Here is a 16,131-nt window from a genome sequence, read left to right as displayed (position 1 = left end):
ATATTTAGAAGATTTCTACTAGATATGTCTATTTTAGAAAAAAAGAGTCCTACTAGGATTAGGAAGAGGAATCCGACTCAAATTGTGTAACGACGGACCTCACTATTATAAATAGAGGCTATGTACCTTATTTTTTAAATCATCTCTACTTTCACAATTCTTTCCATCTTCTAGTTATCTTTCAAGATATTCGAGTTGAGCGGGTTGAAGAAAATCTTTCTTTTTTCTGATCGGATCAAATTGGTATCAGAGCTCCAATCCTCTGTATCTCCCGGGGGCCCCATTTATGGTCTAAACTCGTGAGCAATACATGCAATCAGGAGAAGGGCTATCCGTGCTTCAAGTACGTCGAAGGACAAACACGAGTATGGTTGCTAGTTCTTTGATGAGACAAAGGGATGTGTAATACAATTAGAGGAGAAGATTACGCAACTCACCGAGATCGTCTCCAGATTGGCGATATCTTCAGCACAAGCACCAGCAACTTGTGTTACGAAGTTGTCTCCTATGGCTCGAGATTAGATCTACTTTCCAGCAAGGAGGATGAGAATGAGCAACCTATAGGTATGAGAAATCTTTCTCTTTATCTGTTTAAAGTTGAGGCTCGAAAAGCTAGATAATTGGCTGGACCAATTAGAGATATACTTTACTATATATGGATACTCTAATATCCAGAAGGTAGATTTTGCTCGTCTCAAGCTTTTTAGCCATGCTTTTACCAAGTAGAATTCGTACATAAGGAACAATGACGTTTCAAATCTGACATGGAACATATTTAAAAGTCTAATCAAGAAGCAATTGTACCTAATCGGCCATGAGGAGGATCGGTGGATCAATTGGCGGTACCTATGGCAGAAGTATGATCAGTCATTCTAGGACTATACTACCGAGTTCCACAAGTAGCAATCTCCATCGACGATCATGTAGTTTTCATGAAGTACGTCGGAGGTCTCCATGAGAACATCCGAAAGGAGCTTAACAAAGCCAGCATGAAGGCCATGGGGATTGAAGAGAAGAATCGGCCTACGGAAGGTAAAGAGGGTGACAAGTTAAAATGCGGCGGAAACTTATGTCAAGAGAGGGAGTAAGGCAAGAAGCATGCCAACACGACTCAAAAAACTTGTTATGATTATTTGTAACCTCCGTGGGCACACCAAGGAGAAGTATTTGGAACTTCACCCTGAGCTGCGACCGAAGAGGACGACACATAAAGAGGATTTTAAGAAGGGAAAGACAGTTCTCAATGCTGTAGAAGTTAAGGAGCTGCCCGAGCTTAAGCAAGGAGACTCTAAATTAAGCTTGATAGCGAGAAAATCCGAGACAACAACTGAAGCAGATATAGAGGCACGAGAGGAACTCTTTTGCCTGAAGATCCAGGTGAAGCAGAGCATCATTAAGGCTATCATAGATTCTGAAAGCCAGAAGAACATCTCCAAAAATCTGGTTCAGAAGATGGGGTTGCAGACTAAGCCTCATCCACGTTCCTACCCTTTTGGTTGGATTCAGAAGGACGTTTAATTGAAAATCACTAAGCAGTGTACTATCAAATTTGCCATAACCGAGAGGTATATTGACGATGTAACTTGTGAAGTAGTTCCTTTAGTTGTTTGCGAGGTTATCCTTGAAAGCTTGTACCTTTGGGATCGAGATGCAGTTTTTTATGGCGTCTGAAGAAGTATTGTCCTGTAAAGGATAGGAAGGAGTTCATGATCAATTCCTCTAGAACATAAGATAGCATTGGCCTTGCAATTGCTGCCCAAGCAAAGCGACTTGTTAATGCTTGCAGTAAGTTTGTGATGATGGTACGAAAATCTAATACTACTTATAAGAGGCTAAGCTCTCGTTCTTTGGTTTCATTGACCGATCTATCAAGAACAAGATTGAGGAGTCACCGTAGTCGTCATCAACGAGGAAGGGCAGCAAGGAGCGTCCCTACCACGAAGTCCAGATGCAGGAGTAGAGTAAGTAGTTTGTTGAGACTCGAGAGCGAAGATGAGCTAGGCTAGAATCCATCTCCAAACAAAACCAGGTGGTTCAACTACGAGATAGGGAAGCAGTCATTTTCTACCTTCAGTTTTGATTTAACTGGAGCTAAATTCTCTAAACAAGGGGAGCCCTAATCCAGGAGGATACCCAGACTCGATGTGGACTACTTTGTCACTACGAGCAGGGCTAGACAGGGCCCGGGAGCGAGATTCGCCACATCGGGAAGCCGAGTCGAATGCCAAACTTCTGGAAGCCATAACTTGGTCATATGATAGTTTGTTGAGATAATCTTTTGTTTTGAAATTAGGTATCTTTTTGAGATCAACAACTAGGAGTCTAGGAGGTTGAATTGGGATGAAATTTTACTGTTTAAACCCCAAAACGGATTGGTTAAATTGCAAGTTTCCATTTTGGGTAAGACTTTGATCGGACATAGCTCTCTATCCGATAAGAATCCGGCGGAGCGACAGAAGGCAGAGTTGATGTAGAAGTCGAGATCTACCTCGAGATTTTTAGCTTTTTCTAGAAGATTTCTACTAGGTATATCTATTTTAGAAAAAAGAGTCCTACTAGGATTAGAAAGAGGAATTTGACCCAAATTGTGTAAGAGCAGACCTCACCATTATAAATAGAGGTTATGTACCTCGTTTTTTTAATTATCAATGGAAGAAAAGAGGACTTAAGCCCTACTTCACGATTCTTTCTATCTTCTTCTAGTTATTTTTCGAGAGATTCGAGTTGAGCGGGTTGAAGAAAATCTTCCTTCTTTCCGATTGGATCAGATAGGGATTAAGAGAGGAAGGGAGGGAGGGAGGGGGGAGGTGGCTTACTTGGGAGAGAGATGGTGGGGAGTGGCGAGAGTGAACACGTGAGATAGATGAGTGATGAGTCGAAGAACCATCAAAGAGTTGAACTCAATGTGCCCCTTTTTAACCTGTTTCGAAGCGTTGAAGCATTCTAGTTAGGGACCGGTCTAGTATGGTATGCCTCGAACTACCTGGTTCGGGGCGGTTCAGGTAGTTCGGGGCGGTTCAACGGTCCATGGTGTGAAGTGTGAGGGACAATTCTCAAAGTCAAATGCACAAATTTGAAGGAAACTAGATTGAAGAACCCTTAGATCAGGGAAGAAGTTTTCTTCGAAGACTTTTATTGATACATAATAATCAACCAAGTCTCCTTAGTCCTTGCAATAGATCAGCAGCATATGTAGGACACAATCCCCTAATTCAGGCATTCAACCTGATACAAAATCATACTAGAAATAGGACCACGTGACCTAATAAAGAAAACACACCAAATTATTAAGCCCTAGAAACATAGAAGCCCAACGAAATGGGAAATTTTCAGGAAAATCCGCTGGCTTCTATAACCGTTGGGATAGTCCAGCTGGTCATATCTGCCAGCTGTATCCTTGTGCTGCATCAGAAAGCAATAAAATGAATGATAAGTTGATAACAATAAATTACTTAATTTTAGCTTTTTGGCTATCAAGTAAAAGTGTTGGGGAATTTAGTTTACGGCTCTGATTTAAAGCAATTTCGATGGCCTAGCGGAAGTTTCAGTTTGGACTTATGTATCTAGGATACATTTTAATCTTCTTTGTTGTCTAGATCACGGCAAACATCATTAACAGTCTGTCTTATTTTTATTATTTTAATGCTTTATTGCAGATACCTGACTGTCATATGCCTAAATACATTGCACAAGTTCTTGGGGTAATAGTTGCTTTACTTGAGGATGCTGATGAATCGGTTCAGCTGACTGCAGTGCAGTGCTTACTAGCAGTAAGTTCTGTTTATCATAGTAACTAAAGATATTTTTGAACTTTTATCATATTTCCATGGTTTATATATGTGTAAATTTTGCATGTAGGTTCTCAAATCATCACCTAAAGATGCTGTTGACCCTGTCTTGATAAATCTCTCTGTTCGGCTTCGGAATCTACAGGTAATATTGTTTCCTGTAAAGCATATTTCTTGCATTAGATACACTCAGGCGAATGTTAAAAAACATACAAACATAAAGAGTAAATTTCTAACTTGTAAATGTTCAAGGGCAAACTTGTTCAAGGAATTACAGTCCTACTCTCAGAAATCAGTAAGATATTAATACAAGAAATGCTGTTCAAAACGAAGAAAACAGAATCATATTGATTTGCCTTATTATCCTTGTCTTTTTTCTTCTATCTCTTGGTTACCTGTGTCTCTCATTGTAGAACCTGTATTTTGATGTTTCAAAGTATTTGGACCCATATCTTCTATTCACGTATATTGTGAACAACGCATTAAGTTTAAATTACTTAAGGATGGCAATCTGGTCATTCCTTTTAGGTCCGCCAAACCAGTACCGAGACCTGTACAGGTGGGCGGGTGGGCGGGTCAGTACCGTTCCGACACATGGTATGCTTGGGCATAGTGGTTCCAAACCAGCATGCCAAAGTTTTTTTAGTTTTTCAAGTTTAATTAATTGGTAATCAATCCTTTTCAACATTTGCAATAAGTTTAAGTCTAATTTGATATTTTTTTGATATTTCTAGAATCCTGGTTTAACGTAAATGATGCATTTTGTTGCTTTAAAGTGATATAAAATATAAAATGATTAGTAAGATGTATGCTACAAGAAGCAACAGAAAATATCCTAAATCAACTAGTGAGGTGAAAAATATAAAATAATACAATCAATTACATATATTTAATGCGTAAACTATGACTCACCGGTGAATCGACGACTATCTTGCGGCGGTCTCATAAATGGCGGTCTAATGTACACTCCCCTGGCCAATAGATCCATGACCTCTAGAACTGCTGCTCCTAGTCTTTGAATCTAAGTGAACATGCTCCTCTACACTTTCCATGGAGGCTGCAGATGCCTTTTATTTTTCTTTTTCGGTGTGCTGAGCAACTGCTTGCTTACCCTTCTCTGTGTTCTGTATGTTTTTGGTTAATAGAAACTCCTATGCTAAATTGTCATCCAAGTTGCTGTGCTGATTGAACCATCGAGATAATCTCATGGTATTATGAACCTTTACATATGTTGTTCTAACACTGCATACTTCATAATGTTCTTTGTTTGGAGGTATCACACACGAGAATCATCTTATAAAAAATTCTTCATAGTCTAACAATATACCTTCACAGAAGGATTCCCCAGGACTTATGGTTACATATTTAATGGTTTAATCTGTCCCTAGAATCAGATGTCTATTTTGTACATTGTACATTCTCAATGTTTTCTTCATTCTCTTCAGCTTTCCCTTGTTTTGGTTTTGAATGCTAAGTGCCGTAAGATTTTCTTGCTCCTAATGAGTGTTAAAGTGAATGTCTCCATTATCTTCTTTGGCAGATTCCAGATAAAAATTAGTTGGTTTGCACCTTATCGAAATTTCTCTCCTTTCATAATTTCGTAACTATGAAACATGTATTGAAAATTTTCATATTAGATATACATTATGAATGGATTCTTCTTAAAAAAGCTTACTGAGAACCACTACAAGTGTGTAGAAGCATTAGATGCATCATGACCACTAATTTTATATTCAGTCAACGTTTTACATTATGAAAAGCACTTTATGCCCATTGATTTTGGGTCTGCTATGCCATCCTGCTTGACCATTAGTTCCTATTGAGTCCTAATTAGATGGCTATTGAGACTAGTCTAAAACAAGAGATGTCGCTGTCTAACAATGACTCCTGTGCATTGGGTTCCCATGTTCTTGCTTTTTTATATTTGACCTTTCTCTGCTACAACTAATGTTGCATACTTTGTCCATGCTACTTTTTTTAGAGTTTTGCCCAGCTTCCTTTCAACTTGTTTCCTTGTCCACTTTGTTGATCTTTGATTACCTTTCTACTGTTATCGTAAATAGCCAGTTTCGTACTATTTTCTCATAGGTAGCTAGTTAAAATTGCAAGTGCCACATCTGAAAGCCCCGCATTAACTACGATAACAAGTATCCCTCAAAAGGAGTAAATTTACTTTTATTAATTAACATTAAAAAACAACTATAAATGTGCTTATATGGGCTGCATGGTTTACAACAGACGTATAGATGAGTATATTTACAAAGGACACTAAAAATCAACTAGGAAAACATGTGATTCTGGCTTCTGTAGTTTTGTGGTGGAAACAAACTCAATCATAAACCTGAGAATTTGGATTTTGCTTTCTGACATTGTATCGAACGTAAATTGCAGAACAAACTAGCCATATCTTTTGACTCTGAATCTCTTATAATTTCTGAATTTCATGTGCGGTTAGTCCAAATTTCCTGTTTGGATGTCTTAGTTTGTTTTCATTGTTTGAAGCAGATATCAATGAATGCAAAGATGCGTTCCAATGCCTTTGCAGCTTATGGAGCTTTAAGCAACTTTGGAGTAGGTTCACAGCATCAGGCTTTTCTTGAGCAGGTATTAGTGCTTTGAGACTATCATCAGTAAAAACATATTCAATCTATTCAAAAGAAAAAAACCATGACTAGCATCATGACATTGCCATGTCAGACATTTCTCACTCAGTGTGCCTTTGAACGAATCAATTCCTCGTCAACTTTATGACGCATAAAAGTATGAAGTATTTACTAGCTGAATATACCGAAAACATTGTAATTGCAATTTTTAAGTGCAACATCCATTGTTTGGGTTATATATGATGTTGTATGTCATCCTAGTCTCCAGTTTGGGATCAGCATGCAGGATCTTGGTGACAAACGGTAGAGCAGTAAATTGGCTTAGTATCAATTACATTAGAAAAGCTTCAAATAAATCCGGTAGCATCCCATAATAGTAGATTGGAAAAAAAAAAACATTTCATGAAGCTGGCTTTCCCATATTGTTGCAGTTGTGGCAATGATTAATTTTTGCATACATAGATGTGCACATAAGTTATGTATGGATGTGCACAATGTAGGTACTTATTTATGTATCTTGGCCTCTAAAAATTCTTGTACGTGTACTTCTTGTAAACTTGGAATTCTATTCTCTTTATTGGTCGTTAAGGTCGTAAGGGAAGAAGATACGGTGGTAGCCCATAAAGTTTCAACTTGCCTGGTCGATTTATGTATGATAAATGAACAGAAATGTAGTTGCGTTGGAGGTTCATTTCTTCTTGCAAAGAAATTTGAATATATTGGACCTGTAAAAATATGTTTTAGGGATAAAACCACTGAGATATGATTTAGAAATGACCTTACTCTCTAGAGGAAAAAACATTCTTAAAGATGATTTCAAAAGAGTAATGATGTTTCACCTAGAAGACAGTTGAGTTTTTTTTGTTTTCTTTTTTGGGAAAATATAGTGAGGACGCCACCACCAGGATTCAGAACCTGGATCTCTCTCAAGTGGAGGGGGCTGCCAACCAACTGGGCTAAGGCTGGTTGGCATGTAACTATAGTAGTTCACAAACATTTTTTTTGTGGGAGCACACAATCTACTTGTGGATACATAATGTGGAAATTTAACAGCAAGAAATATGTGGACAACTTTTGAATATATGTGGTAAATTGTAAGATATGCTTATAAAATAAGAATAACTTTCTTATTAACAGGAAAACCATCAAAGTTAGTTTGTGATTAATAGTCTAAGGAGAAGGTACCTGTTGTACTATAGCTGGTGGCAAACTGCAGTATATGCAATCTCACTGAACAAGCAAGAGAAGCTCCTTGTTGATATAAAAAGTGCAGGGTTCTGCTTTCGATCCTGTGGATAACTGGTTAATTAGATGACATGATATCGCTTGACTAGGGCTGCGGTACTTGGGAGCCAACTTCTATGCAATTGCTTCTGAGCAGCATCCTGTATTAACCAAGAGAGAGATCTTTTTAAGGGCCTCAAATTCTTTATTGATTTTGTGCTAATTATAGTTCTGTTGATATATTAGAAAGGACATGAACTTTAATCTTTACCTTCCTTTCTGATGCATCATCATGGTCCAATATATCAAGAAGACAATGTGGTTATCTTCTTCTTCTTGAGGTCCAAATGACTCTCATATTGCATTTTGACCTACATATGTCCATTATTTTATCATAAAAAGATGTTTCCATATGAACACAAGTGGTCTCTATTTAAATCATTCTTTTATTTATTTAACGGCATCATTTAAGCTGAAGAGGTGCTGCCCACCAACACCTAATTGTTGACCACATCCCACAGGTACATGCCACCCTTCCCCGTCTAATTCTCCATCTTCATGATGACGATGTCAGTGTTCGTCAAGCATGCAGGGTACAATGATTTTTGTTTTTATCTTTCTATATGATTTCTTCACAACTGGAAACAACTTCGAAGTCCCTTATTTTTTTGTTTATATCAGAATACACTTAGACAGCTAGCTCCATTGATGGAAGTGGATGGTTTCTCTGCTCTCTTCAGCAAACAAGTTTTTAATTCTGAACACCGGTGTGTATTGGGTTGTCCAATGTTCTGTTATCAGAAATTATAATCACTAAAATGAACCATTAATGCTGCGCAAAATTCTCAATTTTTTTCTCCTGCATCAGAAGTGACTATGAGGATTTCATACGGGACCTGACCAGACAACTCTGTCAAGTCTTAGCTTCTAGTGTCGATAAATACTTAGCATCAGCAATCCAGGTAGAAATATTGGTGGAAATTGATTGCTCTCAATCATAGCTTAGCATCTGTCACTCTTCAATTGGAAATTCTAGTGCAGGCTTTTGATGCTCCTTGGCCGGTCATACAAGCAAATGCGATTTACTTCTCCAGTTGCATGTTGTCACTTTCTGATGATCAACGTACATTGGCTCCGTACTTTTCACAGGTTTCTATATAGAATGTCTGATCTTTTTATGTCATTTATGCTGACTCAAGAAGATTGTGTCTGACTGAAAGATACATCTTTGCTAGGTGTTTGCATTGCTGGTGAGTAAAATGTGTCGATCACCGGATGCAGTTGTTCGAGCAACTTCCTCATTTGCCCTGGGCATGCTGCTGAAGGCTACCAACCCGCTCACATGGATGGTATCACAACTTGATCGAGTTGATTCATCTAGGAGTTCTCAAGATTGAGTATTAATGTAAAACCCTTTCTAAGCTAAATGAAGAGACCAGAAAGCTAAGAGGAGCTTAAAAAGGTGAAGAGATGCTGAACCACTGAAACGTCATTAGTAGTTCAGATATCAGATCGTACACTCGGGCTAGGACTGGGCAAATTTGTTAAACTTTACAGTTGATAATGAGAAGTGTGTATGATGTACCATATTCCGTATAATTCTTCATGTATATGCACAGCTGCATAGTACGAAAGTTTGGTTTGCTGCAGACTTTCAGGACCATCTCATGTTAATATAGTTGCTTGATTCTTGTTCGCTACTTTGATAAATGTTTATGGCTAAATTGTGTATATGACATGACACAGTAGTTCATTTGTATATTTGTTCTGTTGGTGCAGTAAAATAAACTTTGCATTTGAAAGTTCTTTAAAGCAGACTGACCATTTCCTACGAAAGTTGTGCCAATTAGTGCTCATTTCAGAATGAGGCTTGCCAGGGTTTTTTATGCTTGCTGTATTCCTTTTCAGATGTCAGGGACTGGAGAAAAGCGATCTGTGACCTAGCAACGCCAAGCCTGATTCTCAGCCTTCTCCAAGAAGAATTCAGTCAGGTGACTTCTATGCAGGTCAAATCTCTAATCAACGTATACATTTTTGCTTCAATCGTAGCGATGCATGGAGGAAACCATGTTTTGTGAGAATTTAATTTTGCAATGCCTAATACCTCACACCAGTAGTGGAGCGGCTTGCAACTTTTGAGATTTGAAAAGGAAGCTCAGGTGGAGACTGCTAACCATGTGCTATTTGAGTGCCTGCGGGCAGCTCAGGTTTGGAGGAGGGCATCTTTTTCCTTATCGGGCTGTATGTTTGGTGTGGAGGACTTTCTACGGCGGGTGAGGATTGCTCTACGATCACCGAGCACTGTAGGGTAGGGTATTGTTGCCGTCCATCTGGCGTATTATATTTGTTTGGATAGGAATGCCAGAATGTTTGAGGGGAGGAGGGCTCCCTTCAGGTCTGTTGTGGAACGGGCCTTCTGTCAGGCAGTGGAGATTATAGAGGCCGCTGAGTTGTATTCATCTGCGATGGCCAGGAACATCTAGAACCTCCTCTTTGCTACCATGGCGCTCGGATTTGTCTTTGTTTTTTGGAAGCCCCTACCTCTTGGCTATCTTAAGGTGAACTTCGATGGAAGTTTATCCGGCGGCGCCGATCGGACGGGCGTGGCTTTTGTCATCAGGGATCATGGCGCTAGGCTGATTGCAGCAAGTGGGCGCCGTTCTTTCGAGGCCTCGGCTTTTGGGTTGGAGCTTAGGGCTGCTTGGGAGGGGCTATCTTATGCGAGATATGTTCTGCAAGCTGGTTGCAACATTTTGGAGGGAGACTCAGCTTTCTTGATGACGCGTCTGAGGGAGAAGGGGCGAGAGGAGGTGAGTACCCGCTTCTGGGTGACATTCATCGGATGTTACGAGAGTGCCGGATTTTCCAGAGGCATGTTCTGCGGGAGTTGAAGCAAGCTGCTGACTAGGTCGCCTTCTTTGTTGCGCACCACTCCGCAGACCTTCTGCGGACGCAGCAGTCCGGATAATCATTTGGCTTTTTTGGCACATGAGGTGGCAGGTTTGGCTAGGTAACATGAGGATGATGTATCAGACTGCAAACCCTGGAATGCAATTGCGTGATTGTGTGGAGAAATCCATAGATTGTGTTTCCTTTAGAGAGAATTGCGATTGCGCATGTCACTGAATGACCCACATTCAGATAGAAATCTTCAAGATATGGATAATTTTGAAGACTTCATTACAAGATAATGGCAAATGAAGCAAGAAAATCCATCATTAGAGGTAGCTTGATCAATGGAATCAAAGAGGACTCATCAGAAGTCAGTACTAATTGAAGAGCCTGGGAACTTTTCATGTATTATTTTTTTTGTTTTTTTGTTTATCTTGAAATTTAATGAAGCAACAGAAGAGCCATAGATATTTCCTCTTGCGCGTTAGGTTTGTGTATGAACTGAACTCGGACAACCTTCATGATGTCAGAGCGGATGAGTTCTCATCGATGGCTAAGCTCATTTGAACTCCTTTCTGTATTCTCTCCCTCCTGGGTTGGACAGGATCAGAAACCCAAACTTTGAAGTATGGCATGAATAAATCCACAATTAGAAATCCAAAAAAATAAGGACCTTATTTGAGGAAGATGCTTAGACTAGTCTAGGCCTCTAGATTCTTGGGTGACTTGGAAGTGGTATTTGTAGTTTCTATTGAAGTTGTTTAAATTTCTTTATTATCCGAAGATAAAATAAATTTGTTTAAGAGCTTTCTAATAAATATTTGCAAAACAATGGAGACTAGACTTCTCCTACATTATTGCATCAGCAGCGAGTGTGAGAAATTTTTCTGGCTGAAAAATGATCAGTTAAGGATGGGATATTTGGTGCCCATGCATGAATACAAAATGGATATAATCGCATATAGTTCTTTTTTTCTTTTTCTTTTTAAAGAAAAGGAAGGGTTAGAGCTCGAGCACTCTCCGTTAAGCGCATAAAGTAGATAGAAAACAACCTCTAAGGAAAGCTTCTTTCTTAAAGAAAAGGAGAGGTGCGAGCTCCAGCACTCTCCATTAAGCACATAAAGTAGATACAAAAGCTCCTCTCATGAAAGCATAGAGGAGCTGAGCCCAAGAAAGGTAGGGAAAAAAAAAAAGGAAAGCGTTGTACTAGATTTCCACATTTCTAAAGAGAAGGTGGCTCTTGGATCATCAGTCTCATTATTTATTTCCATGCAGCGCAAGTTGGCAGATATCTTTACCTGCAACGACACCTTAGCTTGAAGCATATATAAGCTCGACTCGAAGACTATCGGTTGGATTTCCATCAGGAACTGAACACTCACAACCAAGACTCGGTTAGCATGAGATCATCACACGAACGGAAGAAAAGTAGAAGGCATCCCTTTAACACCCTTCTGGGATATCCTCAGATACCCAACCAAATAGAGACAGAAATATTAAAAAAGAAGTGAAAGATGGTGTCAGCAACGAGAGCATATTCCCAGAAGATCCCATCTCTCAAGGAACGTACGAAGAGCCCAAACCCGCTCACCCTTTCCTCACTTCGAAGAGCCAGAAACCCCTCTCGAGTCTATATAACTATCCGAGGTGAGCTCGCCTTTCCCATCTCTCCCGAAGACCACGTGAATCATTTCTTCCGTCCCACCATGTGAGGGAGGGTGGCCGTATTCCCTCACCAGTGATGGTGGTGGGAGGTGGTGGGTTCAATCAAAAGAAAAAATCTGCTCTGGTCTTGCTGCCAGTCTTGTCGTCGTCGTCTGCCTTTCCATGCTTGCGTTGTGTTGAAGTCGTTTTGTAACGAGAGTTGGAACTTGGAAAGAATGGCTGCTTGATTGAAAGGCAAGTGTCCGACTCTCCGGCAGGGCAACTTGAAATCTTTGGCATTTCTAACGTCTCCATTGTGGGTTGTCAGGAGAAGTTATATTAGTGTGTGTCTTTCTTCTTGTATTTCTTTCCATGTTTCTTCTCGAGACTTGTTTAGTTCGTAGCAAAAATTTTCTCACTGAAATATTTTTGCTGCGAAGCTGGTGCCTCGGTAATCTTGCAAAATAATACGTTTCAAAATAGTTTATATTGGTTGAGCATCTATTCTTATAAAAAAGTTATATCAAATACGTGCTATGCTCTAAAAATTTTATCTCATTCTATTTAAAGTTTGAGGATATTTTTTAGATAAAAATTATCCCAATTTCCAACCAATAAATATTGAGATTTTTCATCTTCTACATGAATTTTTCTTTATCATAAAATGTAGAATCTAATTTTTATAAAAAAAACTATTTTTTCGTTTTTCTCCTTCGAGAATTTCAACTAAATATATGGTGTTTTTCTATTTGTCCGTTGATCACTTTTTTTTTCTCGCTATCTCCCCGTGTGTCCATGTCGGCATGCACGCATGAAATATGATGGAAAGTACAGTGTTTAATTGGTCATTTGTTAGCGGAACAGTTAGTATATATAGAAAAATCCATGAGAAAGGGTGCCTTCTACGGTTATGATATCTAGGCTCCGAAATCCAGTTTGGTTTATGGATAATATGGCATGAGAATGTTGCAGCTATCCTCATTTAATCACATCTACTATTGTTAATGATCTAAGAATTAAGCGTGTTGCAATTTCTTAATGTTATATATGAAAGCCTAGTGCCAAACGCTTGTGCTTTTTATTTTTCCCCTTCTTTTTGCATGGCACGGATACTCAAAACAAAGGCTTCGGCTGGCCGTGCATGGCCAGACTCCATGCCTTCCGCATCATATACAGAGAAAGTGATTTTGAATAACCCAGCTAACCAATATTGCATCCCAAAACAAAAAGGTAACCAATAATCCTGGAATGGACAAGTTGGACCAGAGCTGCAACCTACTCCCTCCTGGAATCCAAAATCCCCTTCACCCCTCCCTATTAATTAAACATATTCCATCTAACCATGAATAAAATTATAAATGATGTCACCATAGATGTCATATCTGTTTGGGTGTGTGACCATGAATAAGTAAAAATGGTGTGGTTTCACCGAGTGCAAATGTTTAGGTGATGATTTACTCGTGTAGAAAGGAGATTGTCTCCACCTCGAATCCGGCCGGCGAATCGCCGGATTGGCGTCGGACGAGTTCCACTATTTTTCCTCTGTTCCTTCTTCTTGTTTCCTGTTCCGGCCAGTCGTTGCCAAGCGTGGCACACCGCCGGCACCGCCTAAGTCGTCGACCGCTAGGGGTCACCGACCACGAGCGGTTAGCCACCGGGCCCCTTCCACTTCACGGGAAGAAGGGAGAGAGAGGGAGCCTCACGGTTCGCCTTCTCTTGTTTTCTCTACCTCCTTTGTCCAATTTCTCTCTCCATTATCTCTAGAAAGTCTAAGAAATCCAGAGTCAGCGTCGACCTAAGCTGCGAGCCTAAGTTGACCCTAAGAAAGAGGCCTTAAACCGTCTAAGTGCCCAAGATTGTCTACTGGACTGATCACCCGGCCTTATCAAGATTCATGGAACCTACTGATGATAAACTACCTTGGTTCTCATTGAGTCCATGTCCTATAATTTGTTGACTGAATTGCTCAGGCCTAACCCACCTGCAATCGCTGAACAACCGTCCCTATTTTTTATTATTTTAATTCCATTAAAATTGTCCAACAAAAAGTAATTATGTTTTTAATATTTTTATAGGGTTAACTGAATTGTCAAGTTTGACGGTTTAAGACAGAAGAAGTAAGTAAATCTTGCACTCCTTATTTTATTTTTCAAAAAATATGTTTTCCGTGCATACTATTTGCTTGTGGAAATCTCATGCTTTTTTTAAAATTATGGATCAGCATATGTATTATAAAAATCATACTTCATTATGAAAAATAATTTAATAAATATTTTGATGAAAATAACTTTGTTATGAAATATGAATCTGATCAAGTCATTTAGTATTTTCCATCTATTTATATGTATGTTTTAAAAAAAAAGATATAAGTTTTTAAACGCTCTTAAATTGCTATGACCACTTCTAGAATTAGGGATCAATTGACACCCTGGCAGCAAGTTAAAATTGGTAACAAATATAAACTATGATATCTTATCGATTACAAAAATGGCCCTGTCACGGGTTATAGTGAAAGTAGAATAAATATTTATACACAATAATTTGATCCATGATAGGATTACATAATATGAAGAATGATTTACGAATTTAATTGCAAACTTGGCATTATGTTTATGAAAGATGGATGATTTGTTCGTGTATGATTTGCCTTATGACCTATTTTTAATATATTATATTATGAAATGCTTATTTTGAAATATCTGTTATTTTTCTTAAATGATGCATTGATATGGAAAACTTATGCTTGATACAGTAAGGTTGTGAAAGATTTACTTACTGAGCTGTGTCGCTCATATACTTCTTTTTATTTTTCTTTCTCCGGATAATTAGGATAAGTAGGGACAAAGGTTGGTCAAGGCTTGGAATTCGTGCTAGCAAGTTTCGTGATTTTGTAGAAGAATTTTAGTATTGATTATAAATTTGTAGTTAATAATTTTTTAAATGTTGAGAGTGATGGGTTTGGTATTGATGTTAAATTTAGACGCTCTGAATCAACATTGGTTTTATTTAACAGATGATAAAATTAGATTTCTAATTATTATATTTTGTTGCAATGGATTTGAAAACTAAAAGTAATATTAGCCTCGTGTTCTTGTGTGTTGTACCCTTCGGTAGCATGACCATGTCATGTTCCGGATCTAAGCGTAACATGAGCGATTCGATCAATAAAATATAAAACATGGACTCAGTTAAGGCTAAGGCCGTTTAACGTAGTTCATCATTAATGGGTTTCATGGACACTTGACAAGGCCGGGTGATTGGTCCAGTAGGCGACCTTGGCATTAAGGCAGTTTAGGGTCTCATTTCGGAGTCAACTCGGATTCGTAAATTGGTTCGATATGACCCGACTTCGGATTTCTTGGACATTCTAGAGAGACAAAGAAGGGAGAGTGGAGAGAGGAGAGAGAAAGTGGAGAAATTAGAGAGAGAAGAGGAGAGAGAAGATATAGGAAATAAGAGAGAGAAAGAGAGGAATGGTTCTCTCTCTCCTCTCCTCTCCTTTTTTTTTTTTTTTTCCTTCCTCTTTCTTTTCTTCTTTCTTCTTTCTTAGCAAAACAGAAGAAAAAGGGGGTGTCTGGTGGCTCTGACTGCAACGGTCCGGCAAGATGGCGATGGCAGGCAGCAGAGGGCAGTTGGCGGCGGCGGCCAGCCGAGTTCGGTGGAAGAAGACCGAAACAGGGCACCCCTGTTTCGGTGTGACTCCAGCGATTGCCGGGTCAAAGCCATGGGAACGAGAGCCCAAAATACAAAGGGAGGAAGAGGAGAAGAAGGAGAGCTCGTACCTAGGTCCGGCAAGGCTCTCCGGCGACCTTTCCCGGCGATGAATTGAGGAGGAGGCTCGGGAAGAATGCTTGGAATCGACGATGATCTATGGCGATTCCGGTGGTGAAGTCTCCGAGTTCTAGTTGAACTCAGATTCCCCGTCTTCCGCCGGAAGCGGAGGAGGAATAGGAGTCTTTCTACTCCGCTTCATCGTGCCA

At 39.3% G+C, this 16,131-nt stretch overlaps 1 protein-coding gene across 2 annotated transcripts in view; it reads left to right on the top strand.

The window, feature by feature from the left end:
• LOC103724090 (protein SHOOT GRAVITROPISM 6) overlaps positions 1-9,427 on the top strand; it is a 67,181-nt gene extending 57,754 nt beyond the window's left edge. For both annotated transcript variants that reach the window (XM_039123524.1, XM_039123525.1), the window contains exons 44-51: positions 3,657-3,770; positions 3,859-3,933; positions 6,294-6,392; positions 8,137-8,208; positions 8,297-8,382; positions 8,484-8,577; positions 8,657-8,764; positions 8,851-9,427. In XM_039123524.1, the coding sequence (XP_038979452.1) occupies positions 3,657-3,770; positions 3,859-3,933; positions 6,294-6,392; positions 8,137-8,208; positions 8,297-8,382; positions 8,484-8,577; positions 8,657-8,764; positions 8,851-9,012 (810 nt within the window). In that variant the 3' untranslated portion in view covers positions 9,013-9,427. The remainder of the gene's footprint in view (positions 1-3,656; positions 3,771-3,858; positions 3,934-6,293; positions 6,393-8,136; positions 8,209-8,296; positions 8,383-8,483; positions 8,578-8,656; positions 8,765-8,850) is intronic.
• Positions 9,428-16,131: the final 6,704 nt, after the last annotated feature.

Source organism: Phoenix dactylifera, chromosome 2, assembly GCF_009389715.1.
Source record: "Phoenix dactylifera cultivar Barhee BC4 chromosome 2, palm_55x_up_171113_PBpolish2nd_filt_p, whole genome shotgun sequence".
NCBI classification, from domain to species: domain Eukaryota; kingdom Viridiplantae; phylum Streptophyta; class Magnoliopsida; order Arecales; family Arecaceae; genus Phoenix; species Phoenix dactylifera.
This window is presented reverse-complemented; position numbering and strand designations above follow the sequence as displayed.